The sequence below is a fragment of the Hyla sarda genome, chromosome 1 (assembly GCF_029499605.1).
Source record: "Hyla sarda isolate aHylSar1 chromosome 1, aHylSar1.hap1, whole genome shotgun sequence".
Classification (NCBI taxonomy): Eukaryota; Metazoa; Chordata; class Amphibia; order Anura; family Hylidae; genus Hyla; species Hyla sarda.
Genome location: NC_079189.1, coordinates 343,008,424 through 343,032,707, shown reverse-complemented (window position 1 = coordinate 343,032,707; position 24,284 = coordinate 343,008,424). Strand labels below are relative to the sequence as shown.

The 24,284-nt window shown below is 39.3% G+C and overlaps 1 protein-coding gene across 3 annotated transcripts in view; it reads left to right on the top strand.

Annotated features, from left to right (window-relative positions):
• The window catches only part of CAAP1 (caspase activity and apoptosis inhibitor 1), a 45,643-nt gene extending 23,747 nt beyond the window's left edge, over positions 1–21,896 (top strand). For all 3 annotated transcript variants that reach the window (XM_056520642.1, XM_056520634.1, XM_056520625.1), the window contains exons 5-6: positions 12,038–12,108; positions 21,116–21,896. In XM_056520642.1, the coding sequence (XP_056376617.1) occupies positions 12,038–12,108; positions 21,116–21,453 (409 nt within the window). In that variant the 3' untranslated portion in view covers positions 21,454–21,896. The remainder of the gene's footprint in view (positions 1–12,037; positions 12,109–21,115) is intronic.
• Positions 21,897–24,284: the final 2,388 nt, after the last annotated feature.

Below are 24,284 nucleotides of genomic sequence, written 5' to 3'. Positions count from 1 at the left end.
GAAATGGGGTTACAAATTTTGGGGGGCTTTTTTCCTATTTTCCCTTGTGAAAATGAAAAATTTAGGGTAACACCAGCATTTTAGTAAAAAAAAAAAAAATATATATATATATATATATATATATATATATATATTTTTTTTTTTTCATTTTCCCATCCAACTTTAATGAAAATTTGTCAAACACCTGTTGGTAGTGCTGGGCGGTATGACCAAAAATGCATATTGCGGTATTTTTGTAAGTTATGGCGGTTCCACGGTATTTAACAGTATTTCCCCCCCCACCCCCCCCCCCACCACACACACTCTGGGAAGCTAATCATATGTGACCGGCGAGTGCTGCTCTGCTTCTCTAAACCACCCCCCAATTAATTATCCAGCCGAAGCGCTGCGCATCGGGGAACTAATCATATGTGACCCGCGGACGCTGCGCCCCCCGTCCTCCTGTGAGCCGCTGGCACTTTAAATGAATGATTTGCGTGCCGTGGCGCTGGAAATGATTAATAAAGAACATCTGTACTGATTAATTTAACATATTCCTGTGCCTGGGCTGCAAAAATAAACTTTGACTCACCTTCCTACGTTCCCCGTTGCTCCGGTATCTGCCTCCCTGTTCTCCGCTGCGATCTTCATGCTGGAGACGGGAAAATCACAGAGCTGTCAGCGTATCACCAGCCGCAGCGCAGCCGGTGGCCCAGCCGCAGGCCCAGGTTCTGTTACCTAACTCAATTTTTTCCAACCAGTGTGCCTCCAGCTGTTGCAAAACAACAACTCCCAGCATGTACTGATCGCCGAAGGACATGCTGGGAGATGTAGTTATGAAACAGCTGGAGGTATGCAACTACAACTCCCAGCATGCCGAGACAGCTGTTTGCTGTTTGGGCATGCTGGGAGTTGTAGTTTTGCAAGATCTTAAGGGCCACAGTTTAGAGACCACTGCACAGTGATTTCCAAACTGTGGCCCTCCAGATGTTGCAAAACTACAAATCCCAGCATGCCCAGACAGCAAACTGCTGTGTGGGCATGCTGGGAGTTGTAGTTTTGCAAGATCTAGAGGGCCACAGTTTAGAGACCACTGTGCAGTGGTCTCTAAACTGTGGCCCTTAAGATCTTGCAAAACTACAACTCCCAGCATGCCCAAACAGCAAACAGTTTAGAGTTGTATAGTGGTCTCCAAACTGTAGCCCTCCAGATGTTGCTAGGCAACAACTCACAGGCTTCCGTAGGATCGCTGCACCAGGGAGCCGCATCAGCGTCCTCTGCCGTCCGCCACCAATGGTAAGTTGACATCCGGCACCGGTCACCGCCGGTTCCCCTGCTATGCCCAGACTACAGGGGGATCGTGGGTGTCTTGGACAACCACAATCCCACTTATTTTTCAGGTTACCAGAGACCCGTAATCACCGTAAATCGCCAGTGTTAATTCATCAGCAATTTGTGATGATCGCCTACATTGTAGGTTTCAGCAGGCATCCCGGTCTGGTCCTTAAGTACCAGGGTGTGTTCACTAAATGGTTGATAACTGATCGATTGAGTGCCAACGCCCCCCGCCAATTTGTTTCCGAATGGGCAATGGCGATTTATCAAGCTCCGTAGTAGATTTTTTTTTTTTTTTTTTGCGTAAAAAAAAAAGTTGGACGTGCGACTTTTCTATACATGCTGCGACTTTTAGATTTTTGCTCATTCCAAAGTACATTTCTGAAATCTGCTCACGTAGTAATTTTTTTTTATTTATTTATTTTTTTTTTTTTACTTTGCAGTGGTCATGTATTTATCTAGTGGGATAGTCTCTGTTTATGAAGAAAAAAGTCACATAAGTATTCCAGGTCCAGCCTGGCTTACAGAAAGTGCATACGTCTGCAAAAAAGAAAATTAACACCCACTTTAACAACTGTTTTTGTTCTGCATCATGAAACAAAGCTACTATATTAATGTTAATTATAGAAAAATTTTATTATATAGCTAACTCCATAAATTTTAATGTTGAAAATACACACTGCACACATTGCTTAATTTTAGGACACATACATGCTGGCGTACCCACTATATTTTAAAAATAATGTGTTAAAATAGAATACGGCACAAAATAATTGTGTAATAATTTTTACAGACTACGTAAATAACCCGTATGTGGAACTAACATTTTTCCTTAAAAAAAAAAAACCATCCAAAGTAATACTTTGGGTAATGTACTGAGCCTTTTTGAGCTGCGCTGTCTTCCTTCCTGACGTAAACTCCGGCCTCAGCGCAGCGACGCAAGACACTGCCCACCAACGTCACCAAATGCGGGCTCAAAATTAAACAAAAAAAGCCTCCAGAGTATGGATACTCATGGTGTGGCATGTTTTTAATATTTTTTCATTTGAGGAGGGTGGCTGGGTTGTTGTGTGATAGTTGGAGTGCAGCTATTTAGTGCCAGGCAGGGTGTCGCCCGATGCGGTATGCCCCTCTCTCGTCACTCTCTAGCAACGCTACTGGTAATAAGGGTAGTGGGTTTCCCGGGTTTTGCTTATGTGCGATTTTATTTATCACTGTCGTACGACTATTTGATATAGGTCACATGTAAGTAAAAAAAAAATTGTCATATAAAAGCCATACGTTTGAAAAGAATGATAAATCTCCTTCAATGTGAATGGAGAGGGGGACCGGCTTCAGCCAGTGATTTGCTGAGTGGGCCGTTACACTTGCTTGTCTCAAAAGGTGGGGGCCATAGTCGCCAAGGACAGGTAAGTGACTGAACTCCATACAGGAGGTCGCGGAGGGTCCCAGCAGTCAGACCCCTTTACGATCAGACACTTATCCCCTATCCACAGAAGAGGAGATGTTTTATTTACCCGGAGTACCCCTTTAAGTATTAGCGTGTATAAAATGCATAATGTAGTATTTCTATCTGCTTCCTATGCACACTAAATTTGGCATAAACTAGTTTGGGCATTTTAAGACAAAGGGACCATTTCTTAAGAACGCCCTTATGTTTGAAATGCACCAGTTTACACTAGGTGCATTCATTTTCTCTAAGCAATTTTGCACTTTTTGTATGTCTTGTATAGAGCTACAGGGGGAGATTTATCAAAACCTGTCCAGAGGAAAAGATGCCCAGTTGCCCATAGCAATCAATCAGATTGCTTCTTTCATTATTAACAAGGCCTCGGCAAAATGAAAGAAGCGATATGATTGGTTGCTATGGGCAACTGGGACACTTTTCCTTTGCACATGTTTTGATAAATCTCCCCCACTATCTTCGTGAAGTTTTTTAAATGGATTGAATAAAGTTTTTTTTTTACCATATGTGCAGACCCAGTTGTCTATATTCTATTCTTATCTATTTAGCTGGATCAGCCAGTAGATGGCTCTGCAAGCCTTGTTTTCTACTATTCCCCATTTATTCTACAATTCCTTAAATTCTATGTCTACAGCCAGTTTTAAACTGGAGAGTAGTATATACAAAATAACACTCCTGGGACCTTAGGAGCAGATGGTCATGTTTTCTCTTTTCCATCTCAGTTTGTGTGCAAGTTATTGCACATTTTACTGTAATAGAAATGATAGTTCTTGTGATGGAGCAACTGAAAAGAGTGCATCAAAAAAAGGCATGGTGCCTATTACAGCCTCATACTGTAAAAGTAGATCATGCTTTTGAGAAAATGTGCTGTTACCTCTATTTCTCTCCTTTTTTTTATTTTTTTTTATTTTATTACATTTTTCAGTGCTTAATAGCTGGACTCATTGATGAGATAGCGTTGACTTTTTGGATGGGAAATGTGCATACATTTTTACCTTTGACCCTATTAAAAATGGAACTGTGCAAGGCCCCCTGCAGACTGGCCGCATGTCATTATTTGGAAAGGGACCCTTTCAATATGCTGTAGCTTATAGTTATTAATAGAGTACACATATTTATAGGAATAAGCTTCACACCACTCGTATCGGGATCAACCTACACTGAAGGGCTACTTTATTAGAGAAACCCGTCTTGTAGCACGTTTAACATCCTTTGGAAAGGCAGCAGTTCATTGTAGCTTACATTCCTCTAGGTGATGAAATGGTTCTGCAGACAGTTTGGCCCATGCAGACATAGACGATCTATAGGATTAAATGGGTACTCCAGATGGCGAAAAATGTTTCAAATTTTGTCTCCTCATGGCCAGACTGTATTGTAATATACACTTTTTACCTGTACTGGACTGATTGCCCTGTTGGAATATGCGGTAACAGTCCAAGAAAGAAAATCCAGGCGGCACTGCTACTCTACACACTCTGCATATATCAAACTGTGCGGCGTCACATACCTCTGCCCAACAAGTCTTGCTGCTCTACGATGGTGCTCAATCATGTAAGATACTGCAATATCACTCCTTGTAAGAACAAAAGATGGCACTCACCACATGGCATAGTGTTTTTCTTATTTATTCAGATAGCATGGGGCTAAGATAAATGGCCATTTGTATCTTAGACCCATGCTGTCTGAATAAATAAGAAAAACTCTATGCCATTTGGCGAGTGCCATCTTTTGTTCTTACAAGGAGTGGGTGATATGCGGTAACAGGCAAAAATGGAGAAAAACCTGGCATCCTCTGTCCACTCTCTCTCCTTTCCATCTGACACAGAGATCATGTGACACTTTCTTGGCTGAATTAAACAGCATTACAGCAGCTGAAAATAGCAGCATTTTCAGTGATTTAACCAGTCATGCTGCTATTTTCTGCTGTTATGCTGTTTAACCCCTTAAGGACTCAGCCCATTTGGGCCTTAAGGACGCAGACAATTTTATTTTTACGTTTTCATTTTTTCCTCCTCTCCTTCAAAAAATCATAACTTTTAAATTTTATCCACAGACTAGTATGAGGGCTTGTTTTTTGCGCGACCATTTGTCTGTTGTAATGCCATCACTCACTTTACCATAAAATGTATGGCGCAACCAAAAAATTACTATTTGTGTGGGGGAATTAAAAAGAAAACCGCAATTTAGCAAATTTTGGAAGGTTTTGTTTTCATGCCGTACAATTTACAGTAAAAATGACATGTGATCTTTATTCTTTGGGTCAATACGATTAAAATGATACCCAAGATAACATACTTCTCTATTACTGTTGCGCTTAAAAAAATCGCAAACTTTTAAACCAAATTAGTACATTTAAAATCCCCCTATTTTGAAGACCTATAACTTTTTCATTTTTCCGTATAAGCGGCGGTATGAGGGCTCATTTTTTGCACCGTGATCTGTACTTTTTATTGAAACCATATTTGCTTATATAAAACTTTTTAATACATTTTTTTTATAAATTTTTTTGGGGAATAAAATTTTATTTAAAAAAAGCAGCTATTTTGAATTTTTTTTTACGTTCACGTCGTTCACCGTACTGTATCATTAACATTTTATTTTAATAGTTCGGATATTTACGCACCAAATATGTATATAAAAAAAAATGTTTACACTTTTTGGGGGTGAAATAGGGAAAATGGGACAATTTTACGTTTTTATTGGGGGAGGGGGGGTTTTCAAATTTGTAACTTTTTTTTAACTTTTATTTTGACACTTTAATAGTCTCCATAGGGGACTATTTATAGCAATCATTCGACTGCTAATACTGTTCAGTGCTATGTATAGTCATCTTCTGCTCTGGTTTGCTTGATCGCAGACCAGAGCAGAAGACCCGTGGAAGGCAGCAGAGGCAGGTCGCTGCGGCAGCGCTTCGGGCGATCCGATCATCCATTTTAGTGGCCGTGATGCTGCAGATGCCGTGATCTCTATTGATCATGCCATCTGAGGGGTTAATGGCGGACATCCGCGCGATTGCGGATGTCCGCCATTACCGCCGGGTCCCTGGCTGCTATCAGAAGCCATGATCTTAGGTAAAGAGGAGAGACAGCACCGATCCAATCAGTGTGTGCAAGTGATCATCCGGGAATGCCAACCCGGAAAGGCATGCAAAAGTCCAAAGTGGATACAGCACCAAATAGCTGAGGACTCAAGCTAGTAGATCGAATGAGACTTTATTTGCTATCCATGTGCAACGTTTCGGCAACAAACTGCCTTTTTCAAGCATATCAAACAAAGTGACAATGTGCATATATATAGGAATCACAACATACTGTGATTGGTTACATAACAGGTGTTACACATATATCATTACAATCAATAGCCACATCCTATTGGCTGAACTGTGTTGTCATGGTGATTCAGATACATAAACAATATAAATATAAAAAAAAACTAAGAAAACAGCCATCTATAACATATATAAACTTCGGATGTGTTCACTGGGACTTCACTTTCACTGATCCATGTCACCGATCGCATCTTCATCTCATGGATCGCATAAAAATCCTGCGTCTGTGTGTTACAGCATCGCTTGTAAACAACCAGACTGCGGCTGCGTGGCTCCACATCGTGTAGTTCCAATCAGCTGACTACTATAGGTCAGCTGATGCAGGAGCGTCATAGATGCCCAGGATCAAAACAGTATGATCCGCGCAAGCGCCAACTACTTGCGCATGCGTTGTGCGGTTGAATGATTCACGGCACATCAGTGAATCAGCCAGCGCATACCATATGCACTCGCCGATACCCGAGGTGCACCTGACAAAAGACGCACCGCATTATCTATAATACATATGAGTCTGAACAGACTTCTATAGATGTACTCATAAAGATAAACATTTTTATTAAACCCAGGCATCTATGTTAATTACAATAAAAAAATTTCACAAGAAGGTGCCATATTAAAACAAGGATCAGTGTAACACAGAATATATTCAGATTATTAGATCTTCATTTATACAAAAAAATTTTTTCAAGGAGTCCTCAGTGAATTCATCCTCCGCTGTAATCTTCATATAAAGTGATGAGTGAATAATTAGTGAAGGTAATCTAAAAAGACATATAAAAAAATATTACAATATCAACATAGAAAAAATATCCAAAACCTCATGTTGTCACTTATAAAAGTTAAATACACGGAACAGGTGGAAGAAAATAAAAAGTAATAAGATCATACTGTTTTGATCCTGGGCATCTATGACGCTCCTGCATCAGCTGACCTATAGTAGTCAGCTGATCGGAACTACACGATGTGGAGCCACGCAGCCGCAGTCTGGTTGTTTACAAGCGATGCTGTAACACACAGATGCAGGATTTTTATGCGATCCATGAGATGAAGATGCGATCGGTGACATGGATCAGTGTAAGTGAAGTCCCAGTGAACACATCCGAAGTTTATATATGTTATAGATGGCTGTTTTCTTAGTTTTTTTTATATTTATATTGTTTATGTATCTGAATCACCATGACAACACAGTTTAGCCAATAGGATTTGGCTATTGATTGTAATGATATATGTGAAACACCTGTTATGTAACCAATCACAGTATGTTGTGATTCCTATATATATGCACATTGTCACTTTGTTTGATATGCTTGAAAAAGTCAGTTTGTTGCCGAAACGTTGCACATGAATAGCAAATAAAGTTTCATTCCATCTACTAGCTTGAGTCCTCAGCTATTTGGTGCTGTATCCACTTTGGACTTTTAGAAGCCATGATCTGCCGCGCATGACACTATAGGTTATGCATAGGACGTAAATGTACGTCCTGGTGCGTTAAGTACCAGCTGCGTCGTTAAGGGGTTAATTCAGTCCGGCCATGACTGGTGAAATCACTGAAAATGCTGCTATTTTCTGCTGCTGTTATGCTGTTTAATTCAGTCCTGTGAGACAAACCCATGTGCAATAAGGAGTGATGCAATAAAACCGGAAGAATATTTCCAAAGAAATTGTGAGTTATGTATTCTATGTATACTCAATTGCCACGTGAAGCTTAATTGGTGTGCTGCTAGCATTCTATTGCCCTACAAATGTGTACTACCCAGTGTGCTTTATAGAGTTGAGTGGAGCTGTTATAGTGTGGGCTATTCATTTGTATTATAATACCTTACAAGGAACTCAATTGTTGTTGTTTCTAAGTGGACACTTTCTTGGCTTCCAGTGTCCTTGCCTTAAAAACCACACCCCTTTATGTCATAGAGACAAACAACGACCCCTTTCTAACGACATCCAACCAAGCCACCCTCTCTAACATAGCTCATCAAGCCACGCCTCCTGAAAAATCATATCAGCAAGCCACACCCCTTGTCTAACGGTTTTGGCTGTGAGGACTGCTGTGAAATAGTGTGTGTAGGAGAAAGGATGAGAGAGAAAATGTAGTGGTGGGCAAAACAGGATGGTGCATGGGGGAGCAGTGAATGGTGCCAAGAACATGCCGGGGGGACTATGTAATTACATTCCACACCATGTGGAGTAGTTTTAGGTCCTCAGATAACCCCTTTAAGATACTAAGACCCACATAGGACTATATGGGGGAGATTTCTCAAAGGATTTAGACTGGTTTTTCCCATCTAAATGTCACATATGGGCAGGGAAGGAGTGCTCGCTAAGCTCACCCGCGCCCCTGTCCCTGCCTACTTGTCCGCCTATCCTAAATGATAGGCCGGCAACTGGTCGACAATCCCTTCCTAAATAAGTGAGGGGAGTCAAATGTCAACACAATAAAATATAATCCTGTCAGTTGTCAGGAGCAACAGGGAAACAAGCAACTAACAAAGACAAACTAAACATACACACATAAGGTCGATGTTAGTCAAACCGAGTCTAGCCAGGAGTGGGAATAGGTGCCGAATCGCTATAACTAAAGAAGTCAGATAAGAAGCCAGAAGTCAAGTTGCCGGGTATACAGGAAAATAAGGGATTGCTAGCTACTCAGGTAATGACCGCTTTCACAGGCATCTTCCCAGAGACTGATGCCTGGTAATATAGGGAGATGCACATGTGGTCAATCAGTAGCTAGCCACTCAGACAGCAGGGTGTAACCCGGCAACCTAGCAAACACCTTGTCAGCACCTGTTAACCCTGCTGGTGCTGACACTAAATTTGTCACACAGAAAGTGGCAGTCTAAATATGTGCAACTTTTTTTTTTCTGACCTTTGCTTTAGAGGATTTTTATAACATTATGCATTCTAGTCTATTCTAGATGCAAAAATGCATTGGTGCTGAATTTATCAAAAGTGACTATAGCGACAAGTCGCATCGGCTGAAAGTACGCTGAAATGTCAGACCATGCTGGAGCAGGTTTAAATACAGACTAAACCGTAGATCCCCAAGTCTGTGCACAGAATTTATCAATAGCAGTGCCCCTTTTGATAAATAAAGCGCACAATAGACCAGCCTAACCCTCTGTAGTTTGTTCTATATTGATGCGGGACATAGAAAGCTTTGATAAATCTCCTCCTATGAGTCCTATAGTTATGGATCCAGTCCATGACTATAGCACCTATGTGGCATTGTGCATTGTTTTGCTGAAAGTGTCCTTCTGTCATATGATAAACAGCAGTCTTGATACTTTGATAAGCCCTACTGTGCAAACCTCTATTGACTGGTATTAGAGGGCTAGGAGTAAGCTGAAAAATATTCCCCACACCACTTCCACCATCCTTAAATGTTGACATCAGGTAGGCTACTTGCCTGACCTTTTTGTCGGCATTATGGAACAAAATCTGAATTAATCTGACCAGGTGACGATTTTCCACTACTCAGTGATTCCATTGGTGCTTTTTTTTGGCCCTCTGGAGTGATGCGCTTCTGTTCCCCTTAGACACAGATAGTCCATCCATGCTAAGAAACTTAGTCGTGCATTAAAATGTGTTAGTTGGAGCACCAGTGTTGAAGGCTGTTTCTTTGACTATGCACCACCTATTCTCCAGGAGGATTCATGATCTCCTCCTCTGACCCTTTCATCAGTTATTTACTTCTACAGTATCCGCTTTTGCTGGATCTTTTTCTGTGATCACACAATTCTTTGCATACTCTTGAAACTGCAGCATGGAAAAAAAAACTAAAAGTTTGGCAATTACTGAAATCCTGGCCTAGGCTAGTGTTGGACCAATGATCATGTCTCGTTCAAGTCGTTCACTTCATTGGATTTTCTCATTTTAATGAAGAATAACACTAAATCTGACTCAACAAAAACTTGCTCACTTACGTTATGCTGCACTCTGGGGTGATTATGTCGAATTTCTTTACAAGGAAGCTCCTATCATGAAAGGGCAGATGTCTCTAAGTGGCCACCCAGTGAATAGTTCAATAATTTACACTTGGTGATACTGCATATACTTCTAAAATAAGAGATTCAGAAGTATTGCTTCTTTTACAATAGTGGTTGCTTAAAAGGTGAACGCCAGGGAAAAAAGACTGGTTACAGAAAGTTATACAGATTTGTATATATCTATTTTAGAAAATAAATCTTTCAGTACTTTTCAGCTGCTGTATGTCTTGAAGGAAGAATGGTATTTTCCCCAGCCTACAGGGTGCCTCCTGCTGCTTTAAGGATGAAGGAAGCCAAACAGACTAGATGGAAATTCCCCTTTAAATTCTGAGTATATTTTTCTCAACTGTGTGTGTGTGTTTTTTGTTTTTTTTAAATGAAGAGACTTTTTGTGTCTTAATTACCCATTTGGCTTCTGCAAGCCATACAGTTAACAATTTTTACTTACCGTATATACTCGAGTATAAGCCGACCCGAGTATAAGCCGAGACCCCTAATTTCAACCCAAAATCCCAGGAAAAGTTATTGACTCGAGTATAAGCCTAGGGTGGGAAATACCTCATCCCCCCCCCTGTCATCATCCAGACCCGTCATTAACATCCTCATCATCATCCCCTTGTCATCATCCCACACATCCCCCCTTCATCATCCTCTTATCCCACACATCCCCCCTTCATCATCCCCTTATCATCCCACACATCCCCCCTTCATCATCCCCTTATCATCCCACACATCCCCCCTTCATCATCCCCTTGTCATCATCCCACACATCCCCCCTTCATCATCCCCTTGTCATCATCCCACACATCCCCCCTTATCATCCCGCACATCCCCCCTTCATCATCCCCTTATCATCCCGCACATCCCCCCTTCATCATCCCCTTATCATCCCACACATCCCCCCTTCATCATCCCCACCCCCCTTCATCATCCCCACACCCCCCCTTCATCATCCTCTTCTCATCATTCGCCCTCAGTGGTCTTCAACCTGCGGACCTCCAGAGGTTTCAAAACTACAACTCCCAGCAAGCCCGGGCAGCCATCGGCTGTCCGGGCTTGCTGGGAGTTGTAGTTTTGAAACCTCCGGAGGTCCGCAGGTTGAAGACCACTGCGGCCTTCAACATCATCCAGCCCCCTCTCACCCCCCTTTAGTTCTGAGTACTCACCTCCGCTCGGCGCTGGTCCGGTCCTGCAGGGCTGTCCGGTGAGGAGGTGGTCCGGTGGGGAGGTGGTCCGGGCTGCTATCTTCACCGGGGGCGCCTCTTCTCCGCGCTTCCGGCCCGGAATAGAGGCGTTGCCTTGACAATGACGCACGAGTACGTTGGCAATGAACGCACCTATGCGTCGTTGTCACGGCAACGTGACTATTCTGAGGCCGGGCCCGAAGCGCTTAGAAGAGGCCTCCCCGGTGAAGATAGCAGCCCGGAACCAGTATCCCACCGGACCACCTCCTCACCGGACAGTCCTGCAGGACCGGACCAGCGCCGAGCGGAGGTGAGTACTCAGAACTAAAGGGGGTGAGAGGGGGCTGGATGATGTTGAAGGCCGCAGTGGTCTTCAACCTGCGGACCTCCGGAGGTTTCAAAACTACAACTCCCAGCAAGCCCGGACAGCCGATGGCTGCCCGGGCTTGCTGGGAGTTGTAGTTTTGAAACCTCTGGAGGTCCGCAGGTTGAAGACCACTGCGGGTGGGGGAGTTCACTCGAGTATAAGCCGAGGGGGGTGTTTTCAGCACGAAAAATCGTGCTGAAAAACTCGGCCTGTACTCGAGTATATACGGTAACAATAAAAAAAAAGTTTTATCACAAAAAACTATTTTATTTAAAAGAAAAAAATGGCCCAAAGGTAAGGTTGCTGTTTTAAAAGACACATTTATGTTGTTTTGTTTTTGATTCTGCAACAGTTTTTAATCTTTTTCATATTATGAATTTGCCTTATTTGCAGAAATGATAGTACAGAAACAACTTCTTCCTTAAAGGCTAACCTGGAATTCGAAGAGACAGATGGAAAAACCGGTAGGTAAAGCTAATGTAAGGATTTATTAGACTCTCTTTACACTGCACTAGAAAGGCCTGTTTTCCCTATGAGCTGGGAAATTTAGTGTATACAGGTAAGTGTTCCCTCATTAACAGACGGATACATTACCCAGGATGCATAGAACCTCATTACCCAACAGTGGCAAAGAATGTAATTTAAACCTTAGTTCAAGTAGTTTAACTTGAGATTTGTCTTATTGCAGTATGGCATAGCCTAGGATTCTGTGTTTATTTCATAGAGTAGTATATGGGACCTTTTATATGTTATGGAGGCTATTTAGTGGCACCCATCATTGCTATGTGTCAGAGGTATACGCTGGAAAATTCCACCAACATATACCTATGACCGATACCGTGAGACAGTGTGAAAACATCCCAAGATTGTATTCTGCTACACTACAAAAAAAGTAGAACACACAAATAGTACATGTGCCCTTATTTCAGCTGTGATACTTTTGCAACATGTACTCATGTTACTTTAGTTTCTGTGAACTTTGCCTATTCCTGTGTACTCATGGAGTTAAGAAAAAAAAACAGCAGAAAAATAATTTTGGAAAACACTGCTTTAAGCAATGTGCCATATTATTTATTCTCAGTTTTGTCATCTCATTTGATAGTCTAGAGTCTCGGTTTGCATCTCCAATCTTTATGTACTCCATTCTCATTTATTCTATATCACGTTTCTTTGGCATCAATCTCCATTCTCATATTACTGAGAAAAACTTTATGGCTGTGTTTTCATGTTGCAGTTGAATTGCATTTTTCTAAGCATTTTAGACTAAATCTGGTGGTACTTTGCAAAAAATAATTCCCTTTTTGATTCAGTGTTGCACGCCTGCTTATATTTTAGGCATTTTTTGGAATGTAGAGTGTTTGTTTTTTCTAAAGCACCCTTAGAATGTGTTCACATGTTCAGGTTTTTAATTATTGAATACAAAACCAAGAACAGATCATAAATGGAGGACACGTTTAAGGGAAATACTGAGACTTCTCTTGTCCAATGAATGTAAATTACACAAATATTGTGGCATAGAATACATGTAAAAATACTTAAAGGGTTGTTCCAGCTTGTATTAAAGAAAAATATTTAAAGGAAATCTGTCAGTAGTATCACCCGCACTAAACCTGTCATATAGGCTTGTAGTGCGGGTGATGCTGATTAAAACGGTACTCGCATTGTCCAGATTCGCCCCGCTGTTCCGCCGCAAATCGTGTTTTTCTGTCTACGCTAATGAGGGCCTTGGGGCATGGGTGGAGCTCTGATCTGAGAGTGGGGCATGCTGAGGTCATCTTCACCCCCTTTATCCCTGCTCCTTCGCCCATGTTAATGTACGACGCATGCACCGCTTATTGTATACTCCCGGAAGCGGCTTTCCCCTCATCTTCACTGCCGCAGCCATCTTTGATGTAAATCATATATCAGATGTACTAATATGTACAAAGATGGCTGCGGCAGTTAAGCTGAGGGGTTCGCCGATTCAGGGAGTATACATTAAGCAGCGCCTGTGCCGGACACTAACCCCGGCGAAGGAGTAGGGATGGAGGTCATGAATATTAAAGAGCCGGGGGAGCGGCCACCCGGCAAAGAGGATATCAGCATGCCCCAAGCTTGGATCGGAGCTCCACCCATACCCCAAAGCCCTCATTAGCATAAATAGAAAAACGTGACTTGCAGCAGAATTTTTTTTTTAAGTTACAGTAACCTAAGCCTAAATGTTTGAACAAAATACTGTCCTGAATTTCCATGTAAGATATACTCATACACAGGAATTCAGGACAGTATTTTGTTCAAACATTTAGGCTTAGGTTGCTGGAAAAGCTATTACTTATTCATTTTCTGTCCAGATAACATTAAAGGGGTACTCGGGTGGAAAACTATCAACTGGTGCCAGAAAGTTAAACAGATTTGTAAATTAATTTGAAGAAACAAGAAGATGGTACCAAAAGCCTCTAGACTAAAACCATAAATGGTAAATGATGGTTAATTACAGAAATAAAATAAAATCGGACTGTGCTTCACTTTAAATGATGAAAAAGAATTTAATTGTAAAATAATTGTGTAAAAATGAGACATTAATATAAAACATAGATAAGAACATATATTAATACCTCCTTACACAGGGCCCTTGTGGGGAGGTAATATAAAATATAAAGCAATAGAACATTAAAATCCCCTTATATATTACGATCTTCCGCTAATCCGACATTGTATAAACCGGCATAGTTCACTTTTTAAAGTGCACTCCATATTCATATATATTGTAGAATTTCAAGATTTTAAAGACAACTCATATAGTTGTATAGTTACCAACTCCCATAGATGGAAAAAAAGTTCTTGATATGGTAGTATGACTGGACGTCCGAGAGGCAGATGACAAAAGCTGTGGAGGCTGTGTCCAGCGCTGGCATGCGCTTGCGGCGATGGGCCCGGTTGCCACAGGCCTAAGAAGTCGCCGGTCACGGAGATAGATGGATTGCTCCGGAGATGGAGGCAAACTCGGAGGTAGATGGGTCTGCTCCGGGGACAATGCAAAGCCTCGTGGAGGGCCTCTCGGCATCTGACGTTAACAAAGCAGGTAAATGCAGCCAGGTCTGGATACAGGATTTGGCAGAGCTTTGAAGGCGTGGTATCAGAGATAGGGAGATTGGGTTGATGGATTACGGTAGTCGTGCGGCAATGGTCTCCTTCTCTAGACGCGTTTCAGGGTACTTTATAAATGACCCTTTCCTCAGTAGAGACATCTTTAATAGTGAAGCTCAAAGTCCTTTTTATACATGTTACCTGTCTGGTTGTGACAGGTGTATTTCTGTTTGGATCTGTCACAAATAGCGGAATGGAGCAGAAACCAAGGAGTTGTTTCATCTTAATAGAGCATTGTCCACATTCAGAAACAATGTATATACGTTCACAATTTGATACAATAGCATATAAATTATAAATATAGAAAGCGATAAATGTAACAAACAACAAGATCTTTAGAATCAATATGCAAACTATATAGATATAGAATGTTTAAGGAAAAAAATAATAAAGTAGAGATAAAAATAAAAGTAAGCATATATGATAGATAAAACTAGATATAAATAAAAATATAAATATGAAGGAAAATATATGTACAAAAAATGAATAGAAGAGAATATAGAAGAGAAATAAAAATGCTAATAAAAATAAAATAAAATGAAAGTGAATATAAAAAAATATATAAACAGAATTAAGTTAGAAGGCCACCTTCTAACTTAATTCTGTGTATATTTTTTTTATATTCACTCTTTTTATTTTCATTTGCATTTTTAGTTCTCTTCTATATATTCTATTTATTTTTTTGTACATATATTTTTGTTCATATTTATATTTTTATCTCCATTTTTATTTATATCTAGTTTTATCTATCATATATGCTTACTTTTATTTTTATCTCTACTTTATTATTTTTTCCCTTAAACATTGTATATCTATATAGTTTGCATATTGATTCTAAAGATCTTGTTGGTTGTTACATTTATCGCTTTCTATATTTATAATTTATATGCTATTGTATCAAATTGTGAACGTATATACATTGTTTCTGAATGTGGACAATGCTCTATTAAGATGAAACAACTCCTTGGTTTCTGTTCCATTCCTCTATTTGTGACAGATCCAAACAGAAATACACCTGTCACAACCAGACAGGTAACATGTATAAAAAGGACTTTGAGCTTCACTATTAAAGATGTCTCTACTGAGGAAAGGGTCGTTTATAAAGTACCCTGAAACGCGTCTAGAGAAAGAGACCATTGCCGCACGACTACCGTAATCCATCAACCGCATCTCACTATCTCTGACACCACGCCTTCAAAGCTCTGCCAAATCCAGTATCCAAACCTGGCTGCATTTAACCTGCTTTGTTAACGTCAGACGCCAAGGGGCCCTCCACGAGGCTTTGCATTGTCCCCAGAGCAGATTCCCCCCCCCCCCGGAGCAGATTTAATGTTCTATTGCTTTATATTATTTTATATTACCTCACCACAAGGGCCCTGTGTAAGGAGGTATTACTATATGTTCTTATCTATTTACAGAGGAAGTTCTTTTAGTTTTGAACTTCTTTTCTGTCTGACCACAGTGCTCTCTGCTGACACCTCTGTCCATGTCAGCAATTGTCCAGAGCAGGAGCAAATCGCCATAGAAAACCTGAAAAGAACAGAAAAGAAATTCAAAAAGAAAAGAACTTCCTCTGTTTTATACAGCAGCTGATGGTATTAAGATGTTTAAATAGAAGTAATTTACAAATCTGTCTAACTTTCCGGCACCAGCTGATTAAAAAAAAAAAGTTGTTTTCTACCGGAATACCCCTTTAAGGTGGATTTAACTTTTAAAGTTGAGCTAGTATAACTTTGCATGGAAAAAGGTTCCTTATTTCAGGCCTACCAATGGTTTTAGAGGTATGAATGCCCTTGGATGTCTGGAAACTTCTTAGTAATCAGAAAATGTCATCATTTCTGAATAAATAGCTGGCATTTTATGCAAATGGTCCCAGATTGATGATTGGTGTGATGCTTTATTATTCATAATTAAAAGTAGAGAATTAAATACATAGGAGGATAGACACAAACAGCACAGCTTATTATTAGCAGGAAGGCAATGTTACAGGGATGCTGATTTTCCCAGGATTAGAAAAGTTATCCTGATTTACGCGCTAATAATTACATGTTACTAAAGTTTAATATTATAATGTTTACTTTGATAATATTGATGAGCCGACAAAGGGGCGGAATAATTATGTAAATGGATTTGTGCGAAAAATCAAAGATGCTCCTCTTCTACATGTAAATAATGTCTTCACATAAGCATCTTATAGAGTTAAGCGGGCACCACAGAGTATATAACCACATCTGATTAAGACATTTCACATGCTACACCTTTTATATTACTGTTTAGAGACTTTATACTCACTGTAGGTTACCTCAACTGTTTTAGTTTATTCCTTTGTTTTATGTTTCATAGGGGAAAAAAATTTAATGTTATCTCTAAATAATTTCATAACCTATTTTATCTTTCCTGCTCCTTCAGCAGCAGTATTTACATCATTTTTTTTATTGTCAAGCCTGGTTTCTATATAGTTGTTGCCACTTATTAGAGGCTACATTATGACTCTCTTGTTTCATATACCCTAGAATAAGGGACATATCCCTTATTCTGGGCGTATCTTGCTGGAAAGTGCTGGCTGCAGGTTGACCCCATTGAATGGGGCCTTTCTGCATCCTTGACAGCTAGTAAAAAAAACTGCCAGTAACAGATCATAAATGGAGGACATGTATAAAGGAAAGACTGAGACTACTGCTCTATAGAATTCCTTTCCTGGCTATGTATTCAGTAATTTCAAGTAAAAAAAAAAAACTGAACGTGTGAACATATCCAAAACGTTCTTGCAATTATATGCCATTTCGACAATTCTCTGAGCTAAAATTGTGGATGTAGAAGGAGAGACTGAAGGGGTTACTGACAGGAGTATAAAATGAGACAGAAGGAGGCAAAATCTATATCTATATCTATACCATACAAGTCAATGGGAAATATGTTACTGCATAACTTCAAACAATTTTGATAATACTTGGTCACATCTTACTTATAGGTCCACAAAAAATATAGAATAGTTAATTTAACCCTAACCTACCCTCATTTGCATCGGTCAGGGTTTTTGTCTAAAGTCCAATGCAAATCTATGGGAAATGTATGTTCTAGTATAACTAACATACAGCTGGAGATATTTCGATAATACTTGGTCACATGTTACTTATATGTCAAATAAAAATATATAAAATAATTAAAATAACCCTAACCTACCCCATGCAAGTATATAGGACTTCTGGTACCTTACTCCACAAGCTCCACTCTGCATCTCCTGGTGAATGTGTCAGTCCGGCTGGCAAGCCACACCCTCCCCGCATTCCATGCCCCATCTTGAAAATACATGCCAACCCTTTAAGCCACACCCCTTTAATTTTCAGCTTACAATATCTTCATCACATCAATATCTTCATTACATACCGGTACGTCCTTGGTCCTTAACCCCTTAAGGACTCAGCCCATTTTGGCCTTAAGGACTCAGACAATTAAATTTTTACGTTTTCATTTTTTCCTCCTCGCCTTCTAAAAATCATAACTCTTTTATATTTTCATCCACAGACTAGTATGAGGGCTTGTTTTTTGCGCGACCAGTTGTCCTTTGTAATGACATCACTCATTATATCATAAAATGTATGGCGCAACCAAAAAACACTATTTTTGTGGGGAAATTAAAACGAAAAACGCAATTTTGCTAATTTTGGAAGGTTTCGTTTTCACGCCGTACAATTTATGGTAAAAATGACGTGTTCTTTATTCTGAGGGTCAATACGATTAAAATGATACCCATTATTATATACTTTTATATTATTGTTGTGCTTAAAAAAAATCACAAACTTTTTAACCAAATTAGTACGTTTATAATCCCTTTATTTTGATGACCTCTAACTTGTTTATTTTTCCGTATAAGTGGCGGTATGGGGGCTCATTTTTTGCGCCATGATCTGTACTTTTTTTTGATACCACATTTGCATATAAAAAAGTTTTAATATATTTTTTATAATTTTTTTTTAATAAAATGTATTAAAAAAGTAGAAATTTTGGACTTTTTAAATTTTTTTTCGTTCACGCCGTTCACCGTACGGGATCATTAACATTTTATTTTAATAGTTCGGACATTTACGCACGCGGCGATACCAAATATGTCTATAAAAAATGTTTTTTACGCTTTTTGGGGGTAAAATAGGAAAAAACGGACGTTTTACTTTTTTATTGGGGGAGGGGATTTTTCACTTTTTTTTTACTTTTACTTTTACATTTTTTTACATTTTTTTTACACTATTCATAGCAATACCAGGATTGCTAATACTGATCTGTTCTATGTATAGGACATAGAACAGATCAGTATTATCGGTCATCTCCTGCTCTGGTCTGCTCGATCACAGACCAGAGCAGGAGACGCCGGGAGCCGCACGGAGGAAGGAGAGGGGAACTCCGTGCGGCGTTATGAATGATCGGATCCCCGCAGCAGCGCTGCGGGCAATCCGATCGTTCATTTAAATCGCGAACTGCCGCAGATGCCGGGATCTGTATTGATCCCGGCACCTGAGGGGTTAATGGCGGACGCCCGCGAGATCGCGGGCGTCTGCCATTGCCGGCGGGTCCCTGGCTGCTATCAGCAGCTGGGATCAGCCGCGCATGACACGGGCATCGCTCCGATGCCCGCGGTTATGCTTAGGACGTAAATGTACGTCCTGGTGCGTTAAGTACCACTTCACCAGGACGTACATTTACGTCCTGCGTCCTTAAGGGGTTAAGGGGTTAAAATTGTTGCAAAAAAGTCGCACGTGCACTTGCGCTTTTTTTCTGTGACTTTTTGCATGTTCAGTGTCCTAAGCAAAAAAAATCTTCCTTACCAAAGCAAAAAGTAATTTTTGACTTGCAGTGGTCCGAGATTTATCAAGTGCGAAAGTCGCAAAAAAGTCGCATTACATGAAAAAACCTACTAAATATACTCCAGCTCAGACATGGAGCAGAAAAAGCCACTACCAAAGCAAAAAAAGAAAAAAATTGCTTACATGAAAGAAATTTATCAACAGGCTGAAAGCAGTTGATAAATAAGTCGCACATAAGCAAAAAAATTGTAAGAAAAAAATAACTAAAAAGAGGAATACATAAGCAAACATTGATAAATGTCCCCTCTAGTTGTTAGGGTTCAGCTCCAATGTTTTAAAAGGCCAGTGTTTTGAAGTAACTTTCTGTTTCAAGTCAAAATTGTTGGTTTCCTGAGACTTTTTCTATTGATGGCTTATCCTCAGGGTAGTCTGAGTAGTGGGGTGCCAACACCCGTACCATGCCGCTCAGCTGTTTGGAAGAGCAATTGTTCTCCATCATATATAATGGTCTGGGCTTAGAAGCGGATGGCTTTGTTCATAGTGTAGTGGTGGCGCCAGGTTACTGGAGTGCAGCTCTCATCTGATAGAAACTGTGCTGCAGTAACCCGGCACCACCACTACACAGTGTACAGAGCTGAGGCTTTCCACTCTTATGCATTGTTTATATCCAGGTACCATGGCTGTGCTGAGCAGCTGATCCATGCATGTGAATAGACCATCAAAAATAATTCACCCAAAGACCTGTTTAAAAACCAGACTTTACCAACGAAGCGTGCAGATATTATGTATTGCTGCTCATAGGCAGCCTAGCTTTAACTTTCCAAGTCTCTTCTGGGTTCCTAATAATAGATAGGCTATTTATTAATCATAAAGAGAAATTCTGTCTTAATATATATATATATATATATATATATATATATATATATATATATATATATATATATAATATTTTTTTTTTTTTTTTTTTTTTTTTTCAATATCCTTGAGCTTTTAAAATTACTTGAATTGACAAGGGAATGTTTTTGAAGTATTAATGCTGGGGGTTTCCAGCATTTCTATATGCTTTTTTATTTGATCTGTTTTTATTGAAAAGATTTAACTCAGTAAACCAAAATTGAAAGACAGCTTACATTTGTGAGTATCAACATATATGTATGTGTTTGTGTGTGTGTGTGTGTGTGTGTGTGTGTATGTGTATATATATATATATATATATATATATATATATATATATATATATATATATATAAAAGTATGTTCATAAATACATTTTTTAACATTCTGTAAAACAGAAGCAATTCTAATATAATACCTTTACTGATTATATTTCTCTTTACACCATTGGTGCCCAGTCTTTACTGTTTATTAGCTGTTGACAATGGCATGATTTAAGAAGCAAATTGAGGCCCGCTGTTAATGCTTTATGCATGGTAACATCACTTTATACAGCAGTTATTCTACACAGCCACCATTATCCACTAAGATTGCATTTTTCATAGTTTCTGAGTCCATCATTCTTTCACTGTTGTGTTACCTTTTCATTTAGGTAAGGGGGAGGATTTTGATGCCCTTAGCATTAATGCCGATACATATGACAGCGACATAGAAGGGGCAAGCTGTGAAGAACGCATCCAGGAGACACCTGTTACAACTGGTATTAAGACTACAGGACAACCTGATGACCTTGTGATGGACATTGAGAAAAGTGTGAATGAGATTTTGGGGCTGGCTGAGCCAGTAGTAGAAGAAGTTCCCACAGTCCCTGTTGATGTGCTCCCTGAGGACATTCAGCCCTCAGCTCAGCAGCTTGAAATATTGGAGTTAGAAATGAGAGCTCGGGCAATTAAAGCCTTGATGAAGGCCGGTGATGTCAAGAAGACTTAACCATGGTTGTTTTATTACAAATAAAAAAATAAAAAATAAACTAATTTAATACTTCTATCATTCTCAGGCTATGTTAAAGAAGAGTTTTTTTAATGCAGATTTTGTAGTATTCCAACCCAAAAGCCGCATGGAACCTGCCTGCATCTGATTGATTTAAAGTAAAACTGACAGGCTGTTCACCTGCACTAAAGCCAATATACTGCGTATACTTACATTAGTAGCTGTAGTACTTGAAGACTTATGTTCCTTTACTCTTAAGTCCCTATTGTGTTGCTGTGCACAATGGACCAGCAGTGCAATAGGAATAGAAGAATATAATACCTACACTCCTCCTCGGAAACAATATCTCATCAAATATATAGCACCTGGCAAAAAAAAAACAGCTAACCATATATAATGTACAATTGTCACCTCAAAAATGACACAATATCTCATACAAATTTAACTTTATTAAAGATCCGTATAAACAGTACAAAATAATGAAAATTCGGACAGACAACCCCTAACCCTTAAAAAGCATATACCCCAAAATAGCACAAGTGCTCCTGCCACATCTATTACAGTGGTATGGAATATGCTCAGTAACTATCAATCATCCATAAATAATAAGACCCTTATTATTTATTGAGCATTGATAGTTACTGAGCATATTCCATACCACTGTAATAGATGTGGCAGGGGCACTTGTGCTATTTTGGGGTATATGCTTTTTAAGGGTTAGGGGTTGTCTGTCCGAATTTGCATTATGTACTGTTTATACGGATCTTTAATAAAGTTAATTTTGTATGAGATATTGTGTCATTTTTGAGGTGACAATTGTAGGTTATATATAGTAATAGAAGAATGAAGGAACATAACTCTTCAAGGACTATTAATGTAAGGAACTCCTCTTTTTAGAGCTGCTCACCCGCACTATAATCCAGTATATTGGGTTAAGTGCAGGTGAACAGACTGTCAGCTTCTCTTTAAATAGAACGTCTTCCATACACAGTTTTTCTATGCACATTTGCAATCTGTCACATAAAAAAAAGTGACATGTAAATTTTGAGGTAGATTTGATGCGTAAAAGCCAGCAGATTGTCGCATGACGTTTAGCCCACTGAATCAGGCTAATCCACACGAAGATCTGCAGCATATTAAACAAATCCACAGCAGAAATTTGTTGGTCCGCCTCAGATTTCTGCCATGAATTCTCTTGAAAAACCACAATGATTTTTCTATCTCTGATAGTCGTTGTGCGAGCATACCCGTAATAAGTTTCATTTACATTAAAGCTTGTAAATGTCAATGTTTGTGTTTTCTTTGTACAAAGATTCATTAATTTATAGAATTTATCATTTATCTAAATTCACAATTCAATTCATGCAGTGGTCTAGTTGAGTTAAAAACTCATTTAGTTTCTTTATTTAGACTTGATTGTAGTCTTGTTTTTAACACACTGGAAACCTAAAGAGAATTTTGTGTTTTTTTGTTTGTTTTTTACTGCTAAATAAAATCAGATGCTGACACGCATTCATTTAAAAAAAAATCTTTTTTTATTTCTTGATTTGTAATTTTTTTTATTTTGTTCTGTTAACTAGAGTTTTTAAAGATGTTTTACAGCATGTCGTGGTAATAACTCAATTATGAATTATGTTCATGAAAATTAATTAGGAAAACTAAAAAAAATTATGAAAGTTATCAAAAATTATAATTTATTATTAGTGCTAATTAAATGTAATACCATTTTTGTGTCTCTTACCAAGTCCATGTAAGAATCTTCCTTCTGCTCCTAGGAAACCTGGATGGTCCATCATCACTTTCAATCATTGTCATGGGGAGCCAATGTTCTGTACTGAGTGATCAGTCCGGCTTTCTCCTGGTCTACCCTGCTTTCACCATGACTGTCCCAGGACCCTTTGGTTAGACCTCTTTTAGATTCAGAGATCGTTGATCTCTCAAAATGGTGGACGCTTTTCTTTGTTGTCTGTATGTGTGTGTCTTTGTCTGTGAGCATGTGTTTAAAAAGACTTTCTAATCAGTTAGACACATCTCCCTAAATTGGAATTCCCCAATGAGTGTATCTTGGGCGTACACGTATGATAATTACTATATAATTCCATATCACCCACAATGCATTTGTGCACCTCACATCCTGTTGGTGTAATCTCAACTACCCATACTCTAGGTGGCACTATTGCATAGACTATTAGGAATCATTATCAGTAAGGGTTAACTGTCCAAAGCTGATTTCAGATACACATTTCACACAATGTATGGAATCCTAACTGAAAGATAGGAACTAATTAATGACAACTTTCAGTAATTAAAAGTTGGATTTCCCAGACAACTTGGGACCTAGTAGACTTCTTTACAACCAACAAATTTATGGAGAAGCTAAAAGTACAGCGGAAGCTTCTCCAACACAGAATTTCAAGTCTCTCTGTCTAGTCTAATGGGTAATTAATTGTTAGTTACAATAACAACACAAACCCTAGCACAGCTTAGGCAGAGACTCATTATCAAAGTCTATACTTGAGATATTATCACCTTAAAGGGGTACTCCAGTGAAATTTTTTTTTTTTTTTTTTTAAATCAACTGGTACCAGAAAGTTAAACAGATTAGTAAATTATAACAAAAAAGAAGAAAAGGTCTCGGCTCACCTGGGGCGTGCACGGCTACCTCCAGACATAGCAGAAAAAAGCCAGCACGGCTGAATGAAATCTTCAAAACTTTATTCACGAATCCTCGTTAAAAACCTTCACGGTGGCAGAAAGACATGGACATATACAAAAATAGAAAAAATTGCACATGGAAAAACAGTCCCAAACAAGGCTGACGCATTTCAGGT